At 35.1% G+C, this 25360-nt stretch overlaps 3 protein-coding genes across 4 annotated transcripts; 2 read left to right on the forward strand and 1 right to left on the reverse strand.

Annotated features, from left to right (window-relative positions):
- Positions 1-5783: 5783 nt before the first annotated feature.
- Positions 5784-12763, reverse strand: LOC145575868 (outer envelope protein 80, chloroplastic-like). Its single transcript, XM_081633658.1, has 16 exons — positions 12037-12763; positions 11243-11336; positions 11069-11151; positions 10843-10940; positions 10521-10590; positions 10067-10160; positions 9235-9316; positions 9097-9132; positions 8593-8746; positions 8332-8472; positions 8093-8163; positions 7906-7978; positions 7714-7829; positions 7450-7597; positions 6361-6430; positions 5784-6224 (listed from the first exon to the last, which is right to left on the reverse strand). The coding sequence occupies exons 1-16, from the start codon at positions 12601-12603 to the stop codon at positions 6070-6072; spliced, it is 2052 nt and encodes a 683-aa protein (XP_081489784.1). The 5' UTR covers positions 12604-12763; the 3' UTR covers positions 5784-6069.
- Positions 12764-13944: 1181 nt separating this feature from the next.
- On the forward strand, positions 13945-20262 carry LOC145574171 (copper-transporting ATPase HMA4-like). Of its 2 annotated transcripts, XM_081631910.1 has the most exons (10): positions 13945-14110; positions 14637-14925; positions 15046-15153; positions 15378-16123; positions 16239-16710; positions 16803-16970; positions 17366-17620; positions 18343-18465; positions 18708-19193; positions 19761-20262. In XM_081631910.1, the coding sequence occupies exons 2-10, from the start codon at positions 14668-14670 to the stop codon at positions 20151-20153; spliced, it is 3009 nt and encodes a 1002-aa protein (XP_081488036.1). In that variant the 5' UTR covers positions 13945-14110; positions 14637-14667; the 3' UTR covers positions 20154-20262. The 2 variants fall into 2 exon arrangements, with proteins under 2 accessions (XP_081488036.1, XP_081488037.1); XM_081631911.1 differs by lacking the exon at positions 15046-15153.
- Positions 20263-21417: 1155 nt separating this feature from the next.
- Positions 21418-25074, forward strand: LOC145575869 (uncharacterized). Its single transcript, XM_081633659.1, has 2 exons — positions 21418-23349; positions 24723-25074. Exon 1 carries the CDS (start codon positions 21951-21953, stop codon positions 23331-23333), a length of 1383 nt encoding a protein of 460 aa, XP_081489785.1. The 5' UTR covers positions 21418-21950; the 3' UTR covers positions 23334-23349; positions 24723-25074.
- The last annotated feature ends 286 nt before the right edge of the window (positions 25075-25360 follow it).

A 25360-nucleotide genomic window follows, 5' to 3' on the forward strand; every position in this document is an offset into this window, starting at 1 on the left:
TTCATTATGTTGGTCACTCTTATGCATGTGTATAGTTTAGTAGTCCCACATGTATCATCATGGATCCACTAGCTTAGCTACCAGCAACTTAAGCAACATATATATATATATATATGTGGTCATACACAACAAATGATTACTTATTCCACAATTTTTGGGCCGTGTCTTACATAAATTCTATGAACTTTTATATTTTAAAGGTCTAATTATTATTTGTAACATTGTATATGTATGTATAATATTTTATTTCGTATGAAATTTATTGAAGATTTAACTAATTCTTCCTTTTTCTTTTCTTTTCTTTTTTTTTTTTTTTTTGAAAAGAGGGGCAAGCCCCTCAACTAAGGGCCTGTTCTCTTCCGTTGAAATTCAGTTCAGTTCAGTTCAGTTCAGCTCAGTTCAGTTCAGTTCAGTTTAGTTCAGTTCAGCTCAGTTCAGCTCTTATGTCTAATGATATTGCTAATGATATAAAGCCAAATTTCATTCTTTTAAGCTCTTATTACAACGACGCAACAAATAATAATAATAATAATAATTATTATTATTATTATTATTATTATTATTATTATTATTATTATTATCAATAAATAATAATAATAATCATGAATAAATAATAATAATAATAATAACAATAATACTAATAATAATAATCAATAATTAATTATAATAATAATAATAACAATAATTAATATTAATAATAATAATAATAATATCGATACAATTCATTGTTCAAATGGTTCTATTTTTTTGATACACATTTCTATTGTTAATCTTATTGAGAAAATTAGAGTACTACACAACTTAAACTAATTTTCATAGTCAGTTAGTTCTTCGTCTTCTTCTTGTCCACCAAGCTCCTCCATTACCTCGGCATTCCTCTGAACTGACTCCCATATCTGATCAGTTATTTCTTGTCGGACAATATCCATAGCTGCTTTTCTGCTACATGTAAGTGTTTTGTGTTCTTTTGTCATAATACTATTTTATTTTAAAATTAAATAGTATATATGTTTAAAATATTTAGAGGTTTCAAGTTTTTAATATATTTTCCATAAATTTATAATTATATTATAAATTTTATAATTATGTCATATGAAATAGTACATTTGTATATACACATAGGTATAGTAATATATAATCAAAGACCACTAATCCGTAGTTAAAAATCACTAATTAATAAGTTCAGTTCAGTTCAGTTCAGTTCAGTTCAGTTGATTTCAGTCAATCAGAACAGGCCCTAATTCTTCTATTATCGTGAAACAAATGTATACATAAAACTATAAAAGTTAAGCTAGCATTACTATTTTATTTTATTTATTTATTGAGAAGAAAAGATACACACTTATGCTAGCATTGTTACTAGTTATATACGTAATATATTGATGGATACAAAACTCATTATTATAAAGCCCTAAGCTAGCATATTTATTCAATCTACTAGTACCTTTTAAAATGATGAAATTACTATAAATAGTTAAAAGAAAAAATTATGACATACATATCATGGATTTTAGTATTCCGTATGAAGCTGTATCATAGCAACATGCACGTCATAAAAATCAAGTTGTAAGAAATGAAACACATGCATGTAATCATGATGTATGTAATAAAGAGTAAAAACAAGGTTGGAGAATGAGGAAGAAATAAAGTAAGCATTGTATGTAACGTCTTAATTATAATAATAATCATAGTTCCTTTAATTTAAGTACGGCATTTAAACACGACAAATAAGAATTAGACTTTATTCTTTTAAGCTTTTAAACAGAGCAAAGCAAATATCAGTAGAGCCAAATAAATTTTTGTAGAGCAGAGCATACTACAATAGCTCAAAAAAACAGAACCTTAGGGACTGTTCTCTTCGGCTTAATTTCAGTTCAGTTCAATTCAATTCAGTTCAGCTTTTAATTTCCTTCTCTCATAAACAATTCATTTTAGCTCTAGTTATTTCAGTTCTGTTTAATTCAGTTCAGCTTAGTTCAGTAAATTTAAACAGGCCCTTATTTCGTATATTTGTATGATGATTGGTCTAATAGAATTTGTGAAGGCATGTATGTATGTATGGCTGAACACTAGAGATAGAGAGAAAATAAGAGTGACAATTTGAACAGGAGTAAAATAATAATATCCCACGTTTCTAGGGAAGTTAAGTAGTGAGTGTACGTGCCAAAAGGCAAAGTCAAATAGAAAGGCTTTTCATGTCCCCTTTCTTGTCCCATCACACATTTTCTCATTAAACCCAACATTTTCATTTCTTAAGTCAATGCTTAACATTTGCTAAACCGGCCAATGAGAAACAAACAAACCCTAATTATTTTAATTTTATTCAACAATTCTAGAGTTAGACAAAGAACAAAAGAGGGTTGGTAGAAATTAGTCTTGTTTTGGGATCCAAAAACGTTCATATATAAGCCTAGCTATATATCAAATTAAATATTACCTTGATTAATTAGTTTTTGAGGGATTGATATCTCAATCAAATTCTGCTTTAAAATAATTTAAATCTAATAGTTTTGACTAATTTTATTAGTTTTGCTTTTAAGTGACCTTTAATTGTTTTATTAGTTCATGTAAATTTGTATTTAATTTACTTCTAGCGATAAATAGTAACAAAACAAAAACAAATAGATGCAAATAACAATGACAACAATCCGAGTTTTGAGTTTGGATCAAGTTTCAAGCCAAACTTTTGGAGGTCGAATTAAAGCCCAATAACTTTCCAAAATCAAGTCGAGGAGAAATAAGGATATGTCATGTATGGACTAGCGTTTTATTAGGCTACAAAGCTACACTCAACTCATCTCATCTCATCTCGCTTACACCTCCATATATATATATATATATATGTATTATAGTTACATGTTATTTTCAAGTCACATCACTTTAATATACTTTTATGACATTATTATATTCATATGACATTATTATTATCAAGTCACATCACTTCTATATACTTTTGTGACACACCATTATATTCCAAAATTTCATGAATTTCAAAATAGAAACATAATTCATTCTTTGTACTTTATAGACATTTTTATAGGTTTGTTATGGTTTCAAACCACCTTATATGACCCCGGGAGTCACCTCATGTATTCAGTTCATTTTTTGAAAAAAATGTCAAAAACTGACCCGAAATCGTGTATTATACTTCAATTTTGGACAATTTTTCACTTTTTTAGACCCGGAAACAAAAATTGTCGAGATGCTTCCCATGAACCCTAAGACACCCCGAGAGTCCATTTGGGTGGGTAAAACCATCCAATATGCCTTCAAACTGTCAATTTACCCGTTTACAACTTGCACCGATTTCATAAACTCGAGGATACCACGGACATTTATAGCAACATATAATGATCATATATGATTCCAAACGACATTATATGACCCTGAGATGTATCCCCTGGTATCTCGAGACTTTTCGACACAAGGTCCCGAAACCTCCGAAATTGCCCAAAAAACGTGTATTATAGCCTTCAATTTTGTCAATTTTTTACTTTTTTTGACCCGTAAATAAAAATTGCCAAGAAGCTACCTATAGACCCTAATACCCTCTAGAAGTCCAATTGGGTGGGTGGAACCATATATAATACTCCCTCCATCCTCGAAAGAACGATCCTTTTGGGCTGATTTTGCGGGTATTTAAAAAGTGAAAAAGATAGTAGTAAAAGTACATTAGACAGTGAAATTCATATGGGGTTTAAAAAAAAGTAAAGAGAGAGAGTAATATAAGTATATGAAAAAACAAAATTTACGCGGGAAAGCTAACTTTGCACAAATATTATTGTAAATTGGAGAGTATTTTAATGCAAATAGAATAATCATTTTAGGACTAGATTTAGGCCATAAAGATCATTCTCTCGGAGACGGATGAAGTACTATACAATGAATAACATTGTTGATTTTACAAAATGCAAAAATGTTTGAACACAAAAAAACAATGTAAAATGGAGTTAGCTTCGAGAAAGAAAAGCAAAAAAGGAGGTTGCCTTTGGGGGCAAGCTTTTGGGGAAGAAAACCCTGCTTGTTTTGGATAAGACATACTCCGTAGTAAGTTTTTAAAATAAGAAAATAAAATAGAGAGCAGCCAAAGTAGAGGTGAAGAAATGTAACAGTTAAAAAAAGAAAAAAAATAATAGAAAAAAAAATTAGAAAATAATTTTGGGGATTTGCAAATTCCCAAATCAAATTGAAGTGGGCATTTTCAATAAACAGAAAAAAAGGAGAGGCGGGGGGACATTAAATACCTCTAATTTTGCAGGGTGGTCTAACCAATATAATTAGACACATAGAATCATGCTAAGTTGCTAACACACACACATATTATCACACTATATATTTTTTCATTTTGTTTATAATATTTTGTTTCATCACCTTACTAAGAAATTCCTGTCTTTATTTGAGACAAACACTCCTTGCGGGTTTCGAGCTGAGTACGTACTTCTCTAACTCGTTATTAAGAAACACATCTTCTTTCTCCATTCACATATGGTATCACTAGTTTAAGGGTTTATTCTAATTTACTGAACTGAGTTGAACTGAATAGATTGGAGCTAAGCTGAATTGGACTGAACTGATTGGAACTGAACTGAAAAGAGCTGAAATGAATATTTTATGAGAGAAGGAAATTAGGAATTAAATTGATTAGAACTGAACTAAATTGAACTGAAATGAAATTAAACTGAAGAGAACAAGCCCAAACTGTTATGTTTGTTAGTACTATATTTTGCCCGTTAATATCTAGTCTTATAAAGATATGTTTATACGACTATACATACTAAATGAAAACTTATACTCCGTAAGTATTAGTTATATGGTAATAAGATTTTGTATCAGTGAAATTAACACGTTAGTTACAATTTAAAACTACTCGAACTAATTGATAATCCGCTCGACAACCATATTATATGGAACAACCTTAATTATTTCACGATGAAAATAAAATAGATGGAAAATGGGATTATGTTTAGTTCCCATTGTACAAAGAAGTTGTATTATCTCTGTGAAATGAAGGCCGCCAGATTAGACCAAAGTGATCCGATCTTCTGCTGATTTAATTGGGTAATCCAATGACAAAATCTTGCATGTGTTTGCTTCACAATTTTCAAGGCAACACGAGTGTACATTTCTTTAAGCTTTGCCTGTCCTTATGTCCTTATTCATGTCTCATTTTCTTGTTTATTATCAAATCTTGATTTGTATGTCGACCACTACTTTTGTTTAGAGCTATACTAATTTTTAACTAGTTACTTTGATAGAGATGACATGGATTTGACTCGGAGTTAGTTATTTAAGAGAAATATGAACTTAACTCAAAGGTCTTAAAGAGAAATTGTAACTTGATTAGAAGTTATATAGAGAAACCTGATGTCGGCACAACGTGAAGATGGGTCAACTCAAACTTGATGGCTTGAATTGATCAGTTTGTTGCATATGCTTAAGTATTTATTAGTGAGCAACATGAAATTATTCAAAGTATTTATTTGTATGATCATAGATAAGTCATGTTATTTGACTAACTTGCAACTTATATCCATCACCGCCCTTACAAGCTTGAGAAATTAGGGTTCCTATTTTGATAAAAAAATGAAAATGGAGACCTTCCCACCAATATTACTACTTATCCATTTACTAAATATTTGATGGGAAGCCTTCCAAAAGACAAAAGTTCAGGTGGGGCCAATTTGCACAATTTTTCCGTCAAAACCGACTGACCATGCAACTTTTTCATTTTTTTTTTTTTAAAAAAAAACCAAACAAACCAAATCAAATGAGGTTAATGAATGTGTAAAATAAGAGTATGTGATAAAGGGTATTATGATCCCGAATGCGCATAATTTTCACAAAACGTAATGGAAAAAGATAATATACAATTGAAGCAGGAAGAAACAGTTACAGGGATATGCTCATGTGTAAACCCTATCACAAGTAAGCTGAATCAACATCAATTGTGAACCTCTCTAACAGTGAATTTTAAAAATGTGGCGCGGGGGCTAAATGCTAATTTATATTTCAGGGACAAAAACTTTGATTAGGAACGCAACGATTACGAAAGATCCCATAGAAGAGTTGCTAGTTACGATGTCCAACACCGAAATGAAACCTCCCAGTTTTCTTGTCATTGAAGGCATATTCAAGCCGTAGAGGACCTAAAGGAGACTCCACGCGGATACCAGCTCCATAGCCATACCCACTACCGGGTTTACTTCTTGCACCAGCAGGATCACCTTCAAATACAAAAGAAACATAATACTATGAACATCACAAATTTAATTTAATCCACCAGTATCTAGACCTATGTGGACAAACAAAAAATCATGCCTTTCTAAAGAGCTCATAAGATTGGAAAAAAGATGCACATACCAGGAACAGATGAGCCTGATCCAAGGTCAGTTCCATAATCAGCAAAAAGGGCACCATCTACTGGACCAAACTGAAATAGAAAAACATTATGTTCAAGGGAAAAGTCAATGGTATCAACGAGATCTTGTTGATAATCTAGTTGAATTTAAGAGTAAGGCCTCGTTCACTTCACCTTATTTTTGCTGAACTAAAATTATTTTTACTGAGCTGAAATTATTTTTGCTGAACTTAAATTATTTTTACTGAACTGAAATTAATTTTGCTGAACTGAAATTATTTTTACTGATTTTCTATTATATTTCTTCTTTGAGTTTACTGATTTTTACTGAACTGAAATTATTTTTACTGAACTGAAATTATTTTTGCTGAACTGAACTTATTTTTACTTAATTGAAATTAATTTTACTGAACTGAAATTATTTTTACTGAATATTGGGCCTAAGTGTAAACCATTAAGATCATTAAAACAAGCAAAGAAAGTATCACAATTTTAACTATCTTTTTAAAGCCCAAAAAAAAGGCAAGATAATCTACACTGCATTCCCAGGAAACAGAAGGATAAAATTCAAAGCATAAAGGTCACATACACTTTCTGCCTTTCTGGTTGCATCCTCTCTTAGAAGCTCTTACACTTCTAGTGAATTGAACGAATGCAAAATGTAAAAGCAACTGCATGACGTCAAGCACTAAGCAAACAGTGGACTTTGGCTAGTTTGCTAAGACTCTAGGATGTTAATAACCAAATTTCAAAGCTTCCATTTGTACCACATTGGTCCATTCTAGGTTCCTAGTTATGCTAAGGCTTTAACCAACAAAATTATAGAATAATTAGTGTAAGTAGTGATGCTTGCTAGGTTAAATGTACATAATATTAGACATTCCCAAGCCACCTTCCCGACTTCCCACATAAAAGAAAATGGTGTCAAAGTCTTCATTTCCAAAAACTAGGCATACTTAAATAACAAGATAATTTAAGAGATGCAGAAATTGAAGCAGATCATTTCCTTAAGGATTTCGGACTCGAAGTCTACATATACAGAGACAACAAGTTGTAGGAAAAACATGCAATCAGCTGAGCATTTGACGTACCAGAGGAAAGGAAATTTCACCACAGCCAACCACATAGGAACGGCCTGAGCCAACAGCACCCTCTTCATATCCTCTCACGCTGTTTGTGCCACCAATGGCAAATGCTTCATGAGGAGAGAATTTACCCAGCACATTACCACCAGACAAACTGAAAAACCAAAGGTACTATTGATTTAGTGTCAAAAAGTTCAAAAATTTAAAGAAGAAATGAAGATTGTACCAATTATTTACACACAAGCAACAAAACCAAGGAGCATATCAAACCTTAAAAGAAGATTGGCTGGCCCAACTTCTGCCCCTGTCCTGGCTCGAGCATTTACTCTATTAAAACTCAACCACTCTGGCAAGATAGGAAGACCTTGTTCCATGCTGAAGACCAACTGCATAAAGGTACAATATGAGCAAAATAAGGAATGACGAACAAATTACGTGTTTCTAAATCAACAGATAACTAACCATTGAGGATCCTAAATCACCAGTGTAGGCACACTCGCATTTGGCAAGCAACATATTATCATGAGTATTTCCACTGAACACAACATAATAATAGCACATCAAATACAGTTCAAAAGATTATACAAGAATAACAGACAGCAAAAAAGTGGCAGACTTTGCAAATTTTGATGTCAGCAATGACCTATACCTTGCAGTAAGAGGGCTGCTGTAAAAATCTTTTATAACAGGATCCCCCTTCTCATCATGAGCACCAGCTCGCTGCAATAGCATAAATGGTAAATAATACAAAATTTAACAAGTAACATGAGTTCACCAGGATAACTATCAGACAATGATATGCCCAAAGTTTCCATACATACCACCAGAAAAAGCAATGCGTTCCGGTAATAGATAAATGAAGCGTGAAACCAGCTAATTTTTTGATACCTGAAACGTAAGTCCAGCTGTTCCACTCCACTTTGGTCTTAGAGGACGACTGAATTCCATGCCGGCTGTTACACGGCCAATGGTTATGTTACTATTGTCGGGCTGGTTACCATGGACCAAAGTACCGGGAGTTCTTGAATTCTGGATGACCAATTAAGACAAGTGACAGGACCAAATTAAAAACGCAAAAAAAAAAGAAAAAAAAAAAAGCAATAACCTTTTCATCATAGAAGATAGATAAGCAAGATTGTGGCTTATCACCTGAATCATAATTGACTGTTGCGTACGCTTATCATCACCTTCAATCCACGGGACTGTGTAATTTATCCGAAATATAGAGTCGATTTGCCCCCTCTCAAGGGAGACATTGACTTTTTGATTTTTACCAAAAAGATTTCTGTGAGAATATGCAAAGCTGCAACCAAAATTAAGATAAAAAGAATTCTTGTAAAAAATTATAAGATCAAAAAGTACTAATTAGAGAAAACAGGCTTCTAATTGGAATGGCCATGAACCTGCCAACGGCATGAAAAACAAAAGATTGGTAAAGAAGAATTATAGCCTGTTCAGATACTAAGAGCCTAAGGCAACTCACAATTACCAAGGAAATCATACATGAATTATTTACATAGATATGCAAATCAGTTTATAAAGAACTTTAAAAGGGACAATTTTCTAAAGGATATCCATCACTATGGCATGTAAGCCATGAATGATGAGGATTTTTTACTTTATGTCGTGAACTCCAAAGCAACAGAATAGTACCTTCCGATCAAACCTGACAATGGACCACTGGTTATCCTGCAAATTTATATAACCATAATGAATCAGAAGAAAACATACATAGCCAAGACCCATCATTTTGAAGACTGAATAGATCATTGTCACAGTATATTGTCTTACCCACTCGAAATTCCACCACCAGCAGAGAAACCTCCACTCACACGCTCAACCACATTCATTACCAAATCAACCTTACCAGTGTCTGGAGTGTAGGAAGCAAAAGAAAGACATTAGAATACTGGAAATAAGACAGATGCCAAATTCAAAGAGATTCCATCAACATAATTCGTATTTTTTCCAACATGACTATCACCATAGTCTCTAAAGAGTAATGAAGTGGCACCAACAGCAAGACCTAAATGAAGAGATAACTGAAGCCAAACAATTTGGTTCCTAGGCAAAATATATATTAAATAGTTGAGCTACTGGGTAACAAGAAAATTCAATTCAAAGCCTAGGTTCAAGCAGAAGAGGGTATCCTCTCCACCAACCACTCCACCAACCATCAGACACATTGAAGCCAGGGATCAATTGACCTATCAACAAAAATTCAGGCCTAAGGCCACAAAGAAGCAGGAGAGGATAGCACAATATAATAATCTGAATGGCTGTACATTCAAGCATCATCTGGAGAGCGAAATCAACATGTCTTTAACCAGAATCAAAATGCAATTTAAGCAGCTTGAATTTGCCATGCAGCCATGCCAACTACAAATTTAGCAACAGAACCCCATTCATTGTAAATTCATCAGTGAACCAGTGGTCAGCAGAAGACTAAAAATGATTATTTTTCTAAAACATTAGAAAAAAGACGCTTGCAAACTGATACTCATTGACCAGGGGGGAGGAGAGAAGTTTGACCAAGATAAGGTCCAACCTTACAATCAAAAACTTAACATGGCATCACATGAACTTGAAATCAACTGATACCAAAATTGCTATTTATAGTTACCTCCGGCGGGCTGGGGAAAAATGCTAACATCTTCCATAATTCCCATAGTTAGAACTGTCTCAACATCCCTTTTTCCTTGATTTAAACTGTAAACCTGCAAAGGAAGCATGGGGAATACATTAAAAAAAATGAAAATAAAAATCACAGTGGCAAGTAAACCAATGATAGAAACCCTACAAATTTCCATAAAACAATTCTGCTTGAAAGTTGAAATTGATTTTCCGAAGGTGACGGAGAACTCTATATCTAGAAAATTATCTACAAAAGCTCAAACAGCCAGTCTTATCAAGAATAATTTTTTAAAAAAAGTATAAAAGTTGTACGAGTAAATCACAAATTTTCAACAGATAAGGTCAAAAGACCAACAGAATGTTGATTACGGCTATTAGCAGAGAGGAATATACAATATTCTTCAGTAGCATCCCTAAGTCAACAGTGAATGCAATAATTTTACCTGTCCTTTTTTAGTTGTAAGCTGGCGGAGTATTGTTTCAGGCTTTGTCTTCCCCACAGTTGGCTCACGGCTAAAAGAAAACAATTAAATTTACACAATTAGTTATGAACCCATTATATCAAACTATTAATCACAGTATCAGTGGAACATAATCAGTCACCATCCACTAAATTTTGTAGCATAAATACCTTCAACATGAAACATTATGTGAAACTATTTGATAAGGTTGACAGAACATAGCCACCATTCTTTGTTGTTTGCCCATATCTTTTTCTTAATATTGCCTCAATAAAGAAGCAAATATAATAAATTTAAAACTTACGTCTTTCGATCAAGAAAACGGATTGAGACATCATTGACCTCAGCTTCAGCAATTTGTAGCCTTAGTATACCCCCTGAAAGAATCTCAACACCTGAAACCTGTAAGAATATAATAATGAATCTTCTGCAGTTCTGCTCCAACTTATTACAGCTTTGACTTCAGGAAAAAGGTAACAAAAGAGAATAATTTAATAACCTTAAAATGAATAAAAGAAACAAATACTAACCATGCCAAAAAGGCCACGCTCCATATACCATCCATTGATGGATTCAATCACTTCATCCAAATGCCTGATATTGACCACTTTTCCTGCACAGCTTGATGATAAATTTAATTTAATGGAGAGAATACTTTAAGTAGCTCACAAACTCTAGCAACAGAGAGACAAAAAAAAACCTACCATATCCATCGCGAAATTTATCCTCTACGAATTTGGACGGAAGAACATTAGCTCCTTCGCACACCAATCCCCGAAACTCCTGGTTTGGTTCTACCTTGTGCGACAAAAGAGAAAGCAAATCAAACAAACTAGCTACCTCAAAAAAGAAGAATGTCCAGGTTCAGGGCAGCTATATTCAACAAGAAAACAACAGCATGATCATATAGTATATCTATGGACATAAAGTAGAGGTCCAAGGGATATTTAGATACTGACTATAGCAGAAAACATATAACAAGGTAATATGGCACGTGCCACGAGGATATATGACCGTGGCAGAGAAAATCAAATAAGCTCCTGGACAAAATGATATTGATGCAAATATGCAATCCCTCTACCCTTCAAAATATAGATGAAACTTCAAAACCCCAACCCTCTCCCTCCGTTTAAACTTCCGAGTCCCCTTTTACTCGCTTTGTAACAAAGAGAAGATACCACAAACAGCACCTACGGCTCAGCAATTTGCATTTCTCATTCCAATCTATCTTATTTAACGCTGGCAATCCTAAAAACTCACTGGCAGCAATTTCAAGGGTTACTACTCAAATTCTTAATACTGATACAAATCATGTTCACTAAAGGTTCATTCTCTTTCAGATGACTAACAACATAGTGCATTCCGATAACACAACCTAAATTATAACTTCATCTATTCTCAATTACAAAGCTCATATAAGCAACAGCATTCAATCAAATTTAATATGCATTAAAACAGAACATATCAAAATATTATTTATATACTCAAAATTATATACCTGAAAGACCAATCTGATACCATCCCGAGTATCTACAGCAACAGGCATACATGAAGAAAAATAGCCACTATCAATAATCCGATGAACATCTTCCTGAACCTCTCTAACCGTCAATGCCGAATTCGCCCGGCACGCTTTCAACGCCGTTAATGCCTCCGATTCCAAGTCCTTCATCTCCAATTCTTCACCATCTTTGTTCCTCACTAACACCTCACTAATCAACACTCTCTCCTCATCCTCCCTCCGAGTCCGACTCACCGGCGGCTTTGGCTGAGCCACCTCAATCGCACCACCACCAACAGTAGCACCACCGGATTGAGGCTGAGTCGACTCGTTCAGTGCCAATGTCGAAGAGCACAGCAATGGTGATGGGAAAGAGCGCAATTTGATGGGTTTTTTGTGGAATTTGAGGGAATCTAGGAACTGGGTAATTGAGAATTTGGCTTGTGAGAGGGTGGAAGTTAGGGATTGAGAGCAAAATGGGAGGTGAGAGATGGGATTTTGAGGTGAAGAAAGAGGGATTTTAATGGCGGATGAATTAAATTCAATATCGCCATTGTTAAGCATAGTTGAAGAAATGGGAGTGGAATTGAGGCTTTCTAGGGTAAAATTAAAATTGGGTTGATTTGAAAATTGGGGTTTCTTTGTTATCTGATCATTGAATTAGGGTTTTGGGGAAGAAAGGGTTTTTGGTTATTGATTGAAAGGCAGACGTTAAATTCAAGCAGACGATGTTAAACCGGTCGGTCTGTTTACGTTTTAAACATTTCGGAATTTGGAGTATTTGCATGTGGGTCATGTTTCGCCGTTTCGGGTTGTAAGTTTTCAATTCGGGTTGATCTATTGCGTTAGCAATGTTTAAGATTTAGGGCCGGTTATTTTCGGCTTAATTTCAGTTGAGCTTCAATCAGTTCAGCTCAAATTATTTCAGTTCAATTCAGCTTAATTTCTAATTTTCTTCTCTCATAAATAATTCATTTTAGTTCGTTTCATCTCAGTTCAGTAAATCAGAACAGGTCCTTAAGAATTCAGAGTTTAAAATCAATTGTAATTTGACTTATTGTAATGTTATACGGTAGAGAAAATACAAGTTAATATCCTACTTCTATATATATTAGCAAAATGTTGTTTTATCACAGTGTATAAATGTCATTTCTGCGAGTTATTTTGGAATAATGTTGTAACTTCACAAATATTAGATCTTCAACCTTCAATAATAGAGGGTGGTCATCTGAGTATCTACCGCCACAACCAGCCCCTTTATCACGAGTTCAGGATGAACCACCAAAATGAATGTAATCTTACCTTCTTCAACCATGTCTTGAACAATTTCGTCAAAGGTCGAACCCCATAAAGCTTTCTTCAAGCTTGATTTTTGTCAAATCGAACCTCATGATGCTTCATTATTAAAACCTAGGTACCATTGAATAATACCTGCAGAGTATCATTTTTGATGTGCTACCGTGCATGTGCTTGGAGGAATAATATGAGATAAATATTTTTTTGGGTTGATGTTAACATAATTTATTAATATATATAGTATATTAATCGGGTCAAGCTTGATCAGATTATCGTTTTATGTGCAATTTTTTATCGTGAAATATCTCATAAGATCCCACTTGATATTTTTTTTTCTTATAGATTATCGTACACTTAGGTCAAAGTTTGGTCAAATAAAAAAAAGATAAGATAAGATTAGATTTAATAAGACCAAATCAGATAAGATCAAATTAAATTAGATAAGTTCATATAACCAAAAATAAGATGAATTTAAGGAACGGTATGCTCCTATGTGGCCAATGTGGAGGGCAAGGGCAACTTCTGGAATTTTTCACCCAAAAAGTCTTGGTGGGAAAGAAACGACCAAAACACAAAAAAAAAAAAAAAAAAAACAAATACAAATCAAATTCGAAATATTTTTTAAAAAGTAGGTCCCCGCTGATTCCATTTTCGCGAAAGCGGTGTGCTGCACATCTATGCCAAAATTCTCACCCCCAATTTCTTCGCCGAATTTTGGAACCCTAATTTTGTATTTCAGGACGTTCAAATCGTGCAATTCATTTGACAATTTGAGGTAATTTACATTGACTTATGCTCACTCAATTTTGTTTCATTATTTTTTGTTTTAATTGAAAGATATTTGCGCGTTGAATTAGAGGCTTTGTGAATTGGTTTATGGTACGCAATTTGAGGTGAAAATTTTGATTGTGAAGCTCTAATTTTGCAGTTTTTGAAGTAACCAGGGTTTTGAGTGATCATTTAGGTGCATTGTTTTGAATTTTGTATATGTATTTACGCATTTATGATCAAATTTAATGATAATTTGATTCATTTTTATATGTTTTTAACTTAGTTTGCTTTGCCAAGAAATTTTTGCAATTTTTAAAATCAAAATTTCTTCTTATGGGCATGCATAGTGATTATTGACTTGGTTATTTTTTTTTATTAATTACTATTAAAAAAGCAGGTTTGAAACTGAATTAGTTGCTTTTTTAAAAACATGTTTGAATCATTTAAATTTTTGACTTGATCGTTTGTTATGGCATCTGTGATTTGGGTTCAGGAAGAAAACTTATCAACTTATACCTGATTCTTAACAGGGTTGAGAATTGAAATTTTGCTGCAACCAAAATGGAAGTCAATGGAAAGTTTGATCTAAATGTTCCTTTATTGGAACCTCAGGACAGTGTGGCGGTTAACATCTATCCACCAAGTCCATGTGGCGCCGAGAAGATTAAAATGGTGAAATTTAAGATAAAGGGTATTGAGTGTGCATCATGCTCAAACTCAGTAGAATCTGTGTTAGGGAAACTCAATGGAATTAAGAGTGTTGTTGTATCACCAATGGATGGACAAGCTGTTGTCAAATACATGCCGGAAATTGTTAATGTTAGTAGCAAATTCTAACCCGTGTCATGTGATTTTACGGTTCTACCTTTTCAGTTGAATTGTTACTTGAGTTACATCTGTTATTGCTTCTTGTCATTTTTCTCCTGCTCTCTTTTGAAGGGAGAACCCATAGGGATCAGGATCCTGCATTCCTGCCCCCTTTTTCAACTTCAGAAGATAAATGTTGCTGATCATTTCATATGTGGATCCTATATAACAGAAATGAAGGTGCTAAATCTGAAAATTGGATTTATGCTTTAGGATTGAATATAAATGTCAGCCTAATTACAAACTTCTAGCTGATGGTTAAGCATTTTGATATGCCTTGCTAATTTCATAATCTCTTATTTTGTCATGTTATTTGCTGTTTAATATATTTTCTTTGTCATTAGTGTCACCGTCATTCATGTGCAGAGTTAAGATTGATATTTTTTTTTTGTCTGTTTTTGTAGTCAAAAAGAATAAAAGAAACCGTAGAAAATGCAGGATTTCAAGTTGAGGGGTATCCTGATCAAGAAATAGAAGTATGTCGACTGAAAATAAAAGGAATGGCATGCACTAGCTGCTCAGAGGCCGTTGAACGTGCCCTCTCAGATGCTGATGGGGTGAAAAAGGCCGTGGTAGGTCTTGCTCTTGAGGAAGCCAAGGTTCACTTTGATCCAAATGTCACAAACCTTAACCAAATCATAAAAGCGGTTGAAGATGCTGGTTTTGAAGCTGATCTTATTAACCCTGGGAATGATGTGAACAAAGTGCACCTAAAGCTTGATGGAGTTCGTACCCTTGAAGACGCCAACACTATTAGAACTGCTCTTGAGCTAGCTGTTGGTGTCAATCACGTTGACATGGATATGGAAGAAAAAAAGGTCACTGTAAGCTATGATCCTGATGTAACTGGTCCTAGATCTCTGATAAAATTGATTAGAGAGTCTTCTACTGGCCTAAATTCGTATGATGCAAGCTTGTATGTCCCTCCAAGACAGAGAGATTTGGATCATAGGAATGAGATTCATAAGTACAAAAATCAGTTCTTATGGAGTTGCCTTTTTTCTGTCCCGGTGCTTGTTTTCTCCATGGTACTCCCAATGCTTCCTCCTTACGGGGACTGGTTAAACTACAGGATTCACAACTTGCTTACTATTGGAATGTTGCTGAGATGTATCCTTTGCGCACCAGTGCAGTTCATCATTGGCCGAAGGTACTTTAAAAAAAAAATTGGTTTGTACAAGTGATTGTGCTACTTACGATGTCTTTCTAATCTGGTTTATGTATCATACTGGATGATGTTGTCTTGTCAAAACACTCTTTCTCAGGTTTTATGTTGGGGCATATCATGCGTTAAGGCGAAAATCTGCTAATATGGATGTTCTGGTGGCAGTGGGAACCAATGCTGCTTACATCTACTCTCTCTACATATTGCTTAAATCCCTGACTTCCCATGACTTTGAAGGGCAAGATTTTTTTGAGACAAGTGCTATGTTAATATCTTTTATTCTTTTGGGCAAATATTTGGAGATTGTGGCGAAGGGGAAGACTTCAGATGCTTTAGCAAAGCTGTCAGAGCTTGCTCCAGATACGGCGTGCTTGGTGACAATGGATGGCAGTGGAAATATCATCTCAGAAACAGAAATAAGCACTCAACTTATACAGAGAAATGACTTATTTAAGATTGTTCCCGGAGCAAAGGTTCCTGTTGATGGGATCGTTATTGATGGTCAAAGTTATGTAAATGAAAGTATGATCACGGGAGAAGCAAAGCCAGTTACTAAAAGACCTGGTGATAAGGTATAATTGAGTATTGTAGATTGGTTTTTGTTTGTGCCTTTGTCTCTTGGAACAACTCAATGATGGACATACCTGCTTGATGTTGTAAACAGGTCATTGGTGGGACTTCAAATGAGAATGGCTGCATCATAGTGAAGGCTACACATGTTGGATCAGAGACTGCCCTTTCTCAGATTGTTCAACTTGTGGAGGCTGCTCAGTTGGCCAGAGCCCCTGTTCAGAAGTTGGCTGACCAAATATCAAGGTTTTTTGTTCCAACTGTAAGTTCATTGTTTCCATATTGACCTGTTATTATGTTGCATTCGAATCTAAAAGTTCTCGAGGAAAATATGCGGGGTCATCTGATCAGGATGCTAAACTTGAAGTCATAAACTAAATCTCACAAGTAAAGTATGTGGGTTTATCTGATCCTTTGTTAGGTGGGTATGAATGCCCTCTTGGCCTAGCTAGCTTGTCATACTGTTAGGAGACCAGGCTTTTATCTGGGGAGGACTGTACATTATGTTACACTTGTTATATACTATTCAGACTTGGAATTTCAATTTTTTTTTTTTTTTTAAATTGCTTTCTTATTAATTTTGCATATCAAGTATTCATGGTTATCTTTTCTTGATTCAAAGTGATAATGTTGACCTTTACTATTGATCAAATATAGGTAGTTGCTGCAGCATTTATTACATGGGTTGCATGGTTTGTCACTGGAGTAGCTGGTCTTTATCCAAAACATTGGATCCCACAAGCCATGGACAAATTTGAACTTGCTCTGCAGTTTGGAATATCTGTTATTGTGGTTGCTTGTCCATGTGCTCTGGGACTGGCGACTCCTACTGCAGTTATGGTTGCTACCGGGAAGGGTGCCTCACTGGGTGTGCTCATCAAGGGGGGAACAGCACTACAGAAGGCACACAAGGTATGTTTGGCTTTCATTGACTTAATTTTGTCATTTGCTCAGGTTATTGCATACATGACGAGAAGACCTAAGATAAATGTAGTAGGAGGCCTAGATATTCATAACTGTGGATCATGACTCTTCCATTCTCTTATATATCATTTTATTTAGTTAAGGCTTCCTTGTGGCTGCTGTGCAGAAATTATTCAAAAATGCCTAACTTTGATTTATTTTCCACGTATTATTAATTGCGTTATTTGTTTAAGATGATAGAATCAATTCATATTATTGATAATAATGCAACTGAAACTATAACATTTCTTTATTTAAACAAAAACTGAAACTATAACATGGAAATGTGAAGTTAAATATTTAATTGATATTGGATTATTACCAAATGTCCTACTCTTATCATCCTTTCCTTAAACTGCCCTTGTAAATATGTGCCTCCCTTCAATTGTGTCAATATATTTACTTTGTATGTTTTTGAATTGCAAGTTGAGCTACCCAAATGAGGAGCTAAAGTTTGGATGATTTGTCATAACTTTTTAGGTAATAAGAATACATAGACCACCTCATGGATATTTACACTATTTGGCCTATTTTAAAGGGAAACTAGATCTCACACTCACAGTGGCATGTTTTTTCAGCATTGATGTTACTGCTTTGAGGGATTGTGCTACTTTTGATGCAGGATCTTGATGTTCTTTGCTGTTGCTTCTGTTTTGATTAATTTACTGTAGGTTAAAGCTGTGGTCTTTGACAAGACAGGAACGTTGACTGTAGGAAAGCCAGTTGTTGTCAGCACTGTTCTCTTTTCTGGGGTTACAATGAAGGAATTATTTGATATGACAATTGCTATTGAGGTATGTGCATTTATTTGGTTTGTTTGGCTCATGCATCATGCATTATTCATGATATTTCGGAAAGTGAACATGATCTTTCATTTTAATGACTCATGTTTTTTTTTTGTTTTTTTTTTGAGGAATAGTGTAATGTTTTAGTTGCCAGTGATTTAATACCTTTTTGATTTGAGAATCGGCAATCGTTATGATGGAACGTAAATCACTCTGCTGCTCAGCTGTTCTTTCCTCCAATATATTTGCAGGCAAACAGCGAGCACCCTCTAGCTAAAGCTGTGGCTGAACACGCTAAGGTTCAGCGTAAGAAACATGAATCATTGGCTGACCATGTTGAAGATGTAAAGGATTTTGAGGTGCATCCTGGAGCTGGAGTTGGTGGAAAGGTCGGTGAGAGGATAGTTTTGGTAGGAAACAAGAGGCTCCTGCAGGTTCATAATGTTCCAATCAACCATGAAGTCAAGGAGTATATCTCAGGGACAGAAAAATTGGCTCAAACTTGTGTGTTAGTTGCCATTGATGGCAAGGTTGCAGGGGCTTTCGCTGTGACTGATCCAGTGAAGCCGGAGGCAGGCCACGTCATTAGATATCTCCAGTCTATGGGCATCACAAGCATCATGGTAACTGGTGATAACTGGGGTACTGCAACAGCAATAGGAAGAGAAGTTGGTATTAATCAAGTTTTTGCTGAAACAGATCCAATTGGAAAAGCTGGGAAGATAAAAGAAATTCAGGTTGGATTGCTGACAACAATATGCATGGAATTTTTGCTTTTTCTCATTTCTCTTGCTGCCTTGGTGGTGCGTTTATACGTTTGTGTGACACATTAAATTTTTATCGCTAATAATTGGGATTGGATGAAAGCATGACCCTAGGTGTGATATACTTTCTTTGAAAACATCGTTGCTTTACCCTGTTTTTTTCCTTTACACTCTTAAAATTCTCATGACAAAGTGACTATGATTATATCAAGATATAAGATACGTAATAATGTAGTAATATGCCAAAGCTTGAATGAATAGTAGTAGGAATGAAGTGGCAAATTTGTCCTTGATTCTGACAAGTTAACATATAGAGATCAGAACCTAATTTTTGCGGGGTGCTGTTTCTGTGCGTGTTTGTGTTAGTATCCCTGTGCATGAATGAAATTCTATCCGATATGCCTTGCTGTGGACTGTATCTCGCTTCTTATATAACCATGTGAAATAGTGAATCGTGGAAGTAACTGTTTTGTTTTTTTTTTTTCCCCTGATGCTGTGGAAGTAGTGTATTTTATTTATTTGCTATTTCTGACTATCCAGATGAAAGGTCTGACAGTAGCAATGGTGGGAGACGGCATTAATGACTCCCCTGCCCTAGTTGCAGCTGATGTTGGAATGGCAATAGGCGCTGGCACTAATGTTGCTATTGAGGCAGCTGATATAGTTCTAATTAAGAGCAACCTAGAAGATGTCGTGACAGCCATTGACCTTTCTCGAAAGACAATGTCCAAGATTCGGCTTAACTACGTTTGGGCCCTTGGCTATAATGTCCTAGCCATGCCTATTGCTGCAGGAATTTTGTTTCCATTCACTGGTATTCGGCTTCCGCCTTGGGTTGCTGGGGCTTGCATGGCCGCTTCATCCCTTAGTGTGGTCTGTTCTTCTTTGTTGTTGCAGTCTTACAAGAAGCCTTTGAATGTTGAAAGAATTTGATGACTGAAGCTTTATCTTCAATATCTTGGCATAACTGTAGAGGTTCTTATTGCAGAAGTGTAAAGTATGTTCAATTATTATTTCTAATTGTTCTAATTGATTCCTATAATCTCAGATGCTTTACCTGATCTCCTTCCCACTAAGCCATCGTTTCATATAGGTATCAATCATAGATATGGAATGATACTCTGTCCGCATATAATAATCCACAGGAATGATAGGATGATTTCTGAAATGGTCTTCTGTCGTAGACATCAATGTTATCAGCAGATATGTATCAACCACAGAAATTAACAAATCCATTTGTAAACCCTTTCTTTCACCACATTGCAGCAGTAAATAACCCCAGTTTCTTGGTTTTGTGTTCGATTTGGCTTCATGTGGATTGGGTTTGAGACGTGAACACCACTTCTACTTATCTGTTAACTAAAGCACAGGACAGCAAACAAGAGCACCAGCCTCCGGCGTCATCATTGGTAGAAAGATGCTAGGTCCAATGTACTAAAAAAGCAGACTTTGTGTTAAGCATGTAGACTGATCTGATATCCGTATAGTATAAAGAGATCAATGATCCAAAAAAGTTTTGGGGGTATTTGTTGATTAATGATAACTATATTTAAAAGTTGCCATTTGCTACTGTCATTGAGAACAAGCAAGTTATTTTTACATCACATCAGCAAGGATGCTGCACAAGTGCACAACTACTAAATTGGTAACATTACTAACGTATGGGTCAGGTCATCTTAAAGAATTTACTTGCGAAAAACAATATTCAACTCCGATAGATTTGAACATGCGACCTTAATTTTAAAAAACTTTAATAACCATCCTTTCTCTATATATAATTTGTTACCCATATGACAGAGAAGAAATAACTTGATCAAGATCTTATCAGTACACACATCTCCCTTACTTGTTATTAATCCAAATAGACTTTTACACTATTTTATAAATTATATTTTGACTAGTTTTTGTGATTTATAGGTTCGATAAAATATAATTAAGTGAATTATTGTTTGAATTGTCTCAATGTATAATTTTACTTTATACAATTTTACAATATAGAGAATTAGAGACTAATCATTAAAATAACGCATTAACAAGCATCATAATTAAATGATGTCAACTGAAAGAAAAAAAAAGAAAAAAAAAAAACGGCATTTTGAAGACACTCCGATCAGTCCAAAGGAACCTATCGCCCTATCGGTGCCTGCCCCGTATTTCAGGTGTTTTTCACTTTGCGTCCCAAAATTGTGGAACATCACTTCTTCCTTGATCGTTTTCTCTCTCCTCTACCCTGAAAATCAGGAAGCTTGTTCTGTAAAATGATTAAGGTAACTTAAACCCTAATTAAGTTTCCTAAAAGAAGATCAAATTGTGCTTTCAAACTTCGGTAATCTTGTCCTGCACTAGTTTAAAGTTTCCATCTTGGATATAGCTTCTGTTGATTGCTTATAACTTTGATTGACTTCAATTTTCAAATCTTAGAAAATTTTGTACTTTTGTTTGTGCTATATTGTTCGAATCTTTGAGTTTGTAAATTCTAGGCTGAAATACTGTGTAATCAAGCTGTTATTTTTAGTGGGTTTCTATTAGCTAGTAGCAACTAAATTCATAGGTTGTTGTGTGCTTTTTCTGGGGTTCTTTTATTCTTCGATCTTTGCTGAGTGTTGAAGATAGGGTTTGAAATTAGGGAGGAATGGAATTTGTACTGTTTAGCTGAGGCCTTATTTGGTTGAGGGAGATTAGTTCTGTAGTTGAGTTATTGAAGATTAAGCTTTAGGGGTTCATATATTGATGGAAAGACCACGTTTAGGAGGTGGGTTTTTATCCGGAATGGGATCGAATGGTCGATTGTTGGATATGGAAATGCCGGGGGATGAGCTCCAACTAGGCCAGATGGGTCATCCATTAATGACCCACCAACCTCTTGAGTTACATCCCATGAACATGATGAGTGGCATTGAGAATGAGCAGCCACTAGGGTTTGTAGAGGCGAAAGGGTTGTCGTTGAAGGGAATGTCAATGGATTTTGGTAAGGGGAAGGGAATTTCTCTTGGGCGTTCGCTTAGTAATAATACATCTAGTGAAGATGAGGAGCCAAGTTATACAGGGGATGGGAATGGTGAGAATTGTAATGTGGGAAAGGATAAAAAGGAATCTCCTTGGCAACGAATGAAGTGGACTGATAACATTGTTAGACTTCTAATAGCAGTTGTAGCTTCTGTTGGGGATGAGGGCATGTTTGATGCTAAGGATGGGTTGAAGAGGAAATCTGGAATGTTGCAAAAGAAGGGGAAGTGGAAAATGGTTTCGAACATTATGATTAGTAATGGTTGTTGTGTTTCTCCTCAACAATGTGAGGACAAGTTCAATGACTTGAATAAAAGATACAAGAAGTTGAATGACATTCTTGGTAGAGGAACTAGTTGCCAAGTGGTGGAAAATCCGTCTCTAATGGATGCCATGCCGCACTTGACAGAAAAGGCGAAGGATGAGGTCAAAAAGATATTGAGTTCAAAACATCTGTTTTATCGGGAAATGTGTGCTTTCCATAATGGTCAGAGAATACCTGGCTGTCATGATATTGATTTACAAGCTCATATAATGCCTCTGGCTACCCATCCAAATGAAAACAATGTTTCTGAGGTGCATGAAGCTGATGAAAATTATGAGTCAGACAGTGATGAGTCGTATGAAGATGATGAAAAGAATGTTGATATCAAATCTGGAAGGATGGAGGGTTATTATGCTAGAAGCGACGTGAATGGAGGAAGCTCTAATTTCTCATTGTTGCCAGGCAGGCAGGACTGTTATAGAGTGGAATTGGAGTCCATGTTTCAAGATGTGGCAAAATCTCCTGCAGAACAAAGATCATTGATTCAGCAACGAATGTGGCAACTTGAGGTGGAAAAGGTCAAGTTGGAGGCTGAGGCACTTGATCTTGAGAAACAGCGTCTTAAATGGTTGAGATTTCGCAGCAAGAAAGACAGAGAGCTCGAGAGATTGAAGTTGGAGAATGAAAGGGTGAAACTAGAGAATGATCGGATGGTCTTGATGCTTAAGCAGAAGGAAATGGTGTTAGGTATGCCAAAATCAGAAATATCGTTGGAGCCCATATCCCTGAGTATTGATAGATTTCAAGGAAGAGATGGAATCAAAGCTGATAGGCATCTGTAGCTGCTAAAGGAAGTAGGTCAGCTTTCTTACTGACATATTATTTGTGTACCACTTGACTTTATACAAGCATAGCTTGATCTGAGGTGAAGAATTGTGTGTAATGCTGTTAATTTCGATCGTCCTTAAATTTTACATGTTGTTTTCCAGCCCCCAAAAGTGGAGGAACTACCTTATGCATATCTATATCTTGTTTTTTTGCTGAAGTTAATATACTCTGTAGAAATTAGATTCACATTTAATCTCCTCACAGTGTTATTTGACTAATTACGCTGACTCTATGAAATTTCTTGACTTTTCTGCCTTTTCCAAGTAATGCTATTATTTATGAGCACTGAATCTTTGATTGGCTAAACAAACTAATTGAAGAATCGTGATTGCAAAGAAAACTTGTATGATTTTGCTAATTCTGCTTATCTGATTCTTGTTGCTGAATTTGGTCTTTGATTTGACCATTTGATTACTTGCCACTTAAGCTAAATTTTCTATATCAGGAATTAAACATCAAAAATGCAAGCAAAGTAGTTATCCCCGTTATATTAATACAGGACTAACTGTCCGAGTTCAGAGTTTGAGTTGCTTCCTCGGCTTCTTGTTAACTTCAAACTTCGTCTGTATTTGCTTCACCTTTCTTGTCCACTTAGCAATGTCTAATTAATTGCATTGTTTATTCACTGTGGAAGTTACTGTTGGTACTATTAAGTTGAGTGTGCATCATCAAGCGCAAATTTTCCAAAGATAATTTTTCACTACTGCGAGTCATTTTTTGTTTTCCCTGTAAAAGAAGATACAATCACCATTATAAGAGGGATTGTGTATTGATGGTCTGGTAGCACTGGTATGCATTGAGGATTTGTACAGAAATCTTAAAATTTCACATTTACCTTTCCTTAAACGTGCATATATTAAGCTTCTTATGTTAAGGTAGAATGATTTCTGTGGATTTCGTGACATAAGTAATAATGATTTGAATGCACAAAATAATTTTGATGATGTGGTACTGCATTGCTTGGTTTCTCTATCCTGTCTCATAACTCTTTCATTGAGTATATATGGTTAATGAACCATTTAATGATTTCATTCTGTCTTCAGTGCGTATCATCTTTGTCTTAACTCTTAATTATTAAGGGCAGCTTGCATTTTTTACCTTACATCTGATATTCTGATTTCCCACACCTGGAAACACATAGGGAAATAGACTATTACTTGTTCTGTACTGCTATAATTTGCATTGGGTGATAAGCTGGTGATGTATATACTTTTTGCAAAGCTGACTCATTACTGCCCCCCTTATAATACCATTCTGCTTTAGATGGAATTAAGGTCAGATACCACAAATAGAATGCAAAAGGGCATTTGTTTGACTCCTTCGTTGCTGCCACTGTTTCTCAGCATATTCGCTTGGAATTCTGGCTTTCTATTAACATGCAGGGCTTACATTGTGAAAAGTTGTTCTGGTCATGGAGGCTGATTCTGCAAAATGCAAATATTTGCTTTGGTTGATGACGACACTTGATAATCAGCGGTCTGCAGGTTGACCGTGTTGCCAAATCAACCTGTCAAAGTCAAACAGGTTGGTCGCACTGTTTGGGATCTTGTAAGTTCTGGTTTGGGTCGAGCATTTTTCTGGTTTTCTAGTACGAGTAGTCATTTTTGGCATGTTTCTGGTTGCAATGAGAAACTCTTGTTTGAAAAGCAACATAAACTTGGTTTGGTTCGTGTCTGACTTTTGTGAAATACTCTTGACCTATACTGCGTAATTTCTACAGTTGAATTGACATTGTTATTTTTGTTAGACAATTTTAGGTGACTTATTTTGAGAGTGTATTGCGACTATTGTAAAGCTTTAGTTTTTTTTCTACATCGAACTTATTGCTAGTTAAGCTATTTAATTCGCAAAATTTAACTGAATACCTGAATTTGATCCTCCGCCTGCTTTTAATTAATCTTTGATTGATAAGGAAAACTGTTGTTAAAATTTGTATACTACGTATTTAAGTTAAAAATAGTTACAGAGGTATTAACAAAAT

The sequence above is a fragment of the Chenopodium album genome, chromosome 13 (genome assembly GCF_948465745.1).
Source record: "Chenopodium album chromosome 13, dcCheAlbu1.1, whole genome shotgun sequence".
Lineage (NCBI taxonomy): Eukaryota > Viridiplantae > Streptophyta > Magnoliopsida > Caryophyllales > Amaranthaceae > Chenopodium > Chenopodium album.

Excerpts from the sequence above, each read along its gene's own strand:
- LOC145575869 (XM_081633659.1), top strand. The coding sequence starts at position 21,951 with ATGGAAAGACCACGTTTAGGAGGTGGGTTTTTATCCGGAATGGGATCG.
- LOC145575868 (XM_081633658.1), bottom strand. The coding sequence starts at position 12,603 with ATGCTTAACAATGGCGATATTGAATTTAATTCATCCGCCATTAAAATC. Across the intron at positions 11,152-11,242 it reads TAAATTTCGCGATGGATATG|GAAAAGTGGTCAATATCAGG; the intron begins GTAGGTTTTTTT and ends CAAGCTGTGCAG. Across the intron at positions 9,133-9,234 it reads GGTGGTGGAATTTCGAGTGG|GATAACCAGTGGTCCATTGT; the intron begins GTAAGACAATAT and ends ATAAATTTGCAG.
- LOC145574171 (XM_081631910.1), top strand. The coding sequence starts at position 14,668 with ATGGAAGTCAATGGAAAGTTTGATCTAAATGTTCCTTTATTGGAACCT. Across the intron at positions 15,154-15,377 it reads CCTATATAACAGAAATGAAG|TCAAAAAGAATAAAAGAAAC; the intron begins GTGCTAAATCTG and ends CTGTTTTTGTAG. Across the intron at positions 19,194-19,760 it reads GGAAGATAAAAGAAATTCAG|ATGAAAGGTCTGACAGTAGC; the intron begins GTTGGATTGCTG and ends CTGACTATCCAG.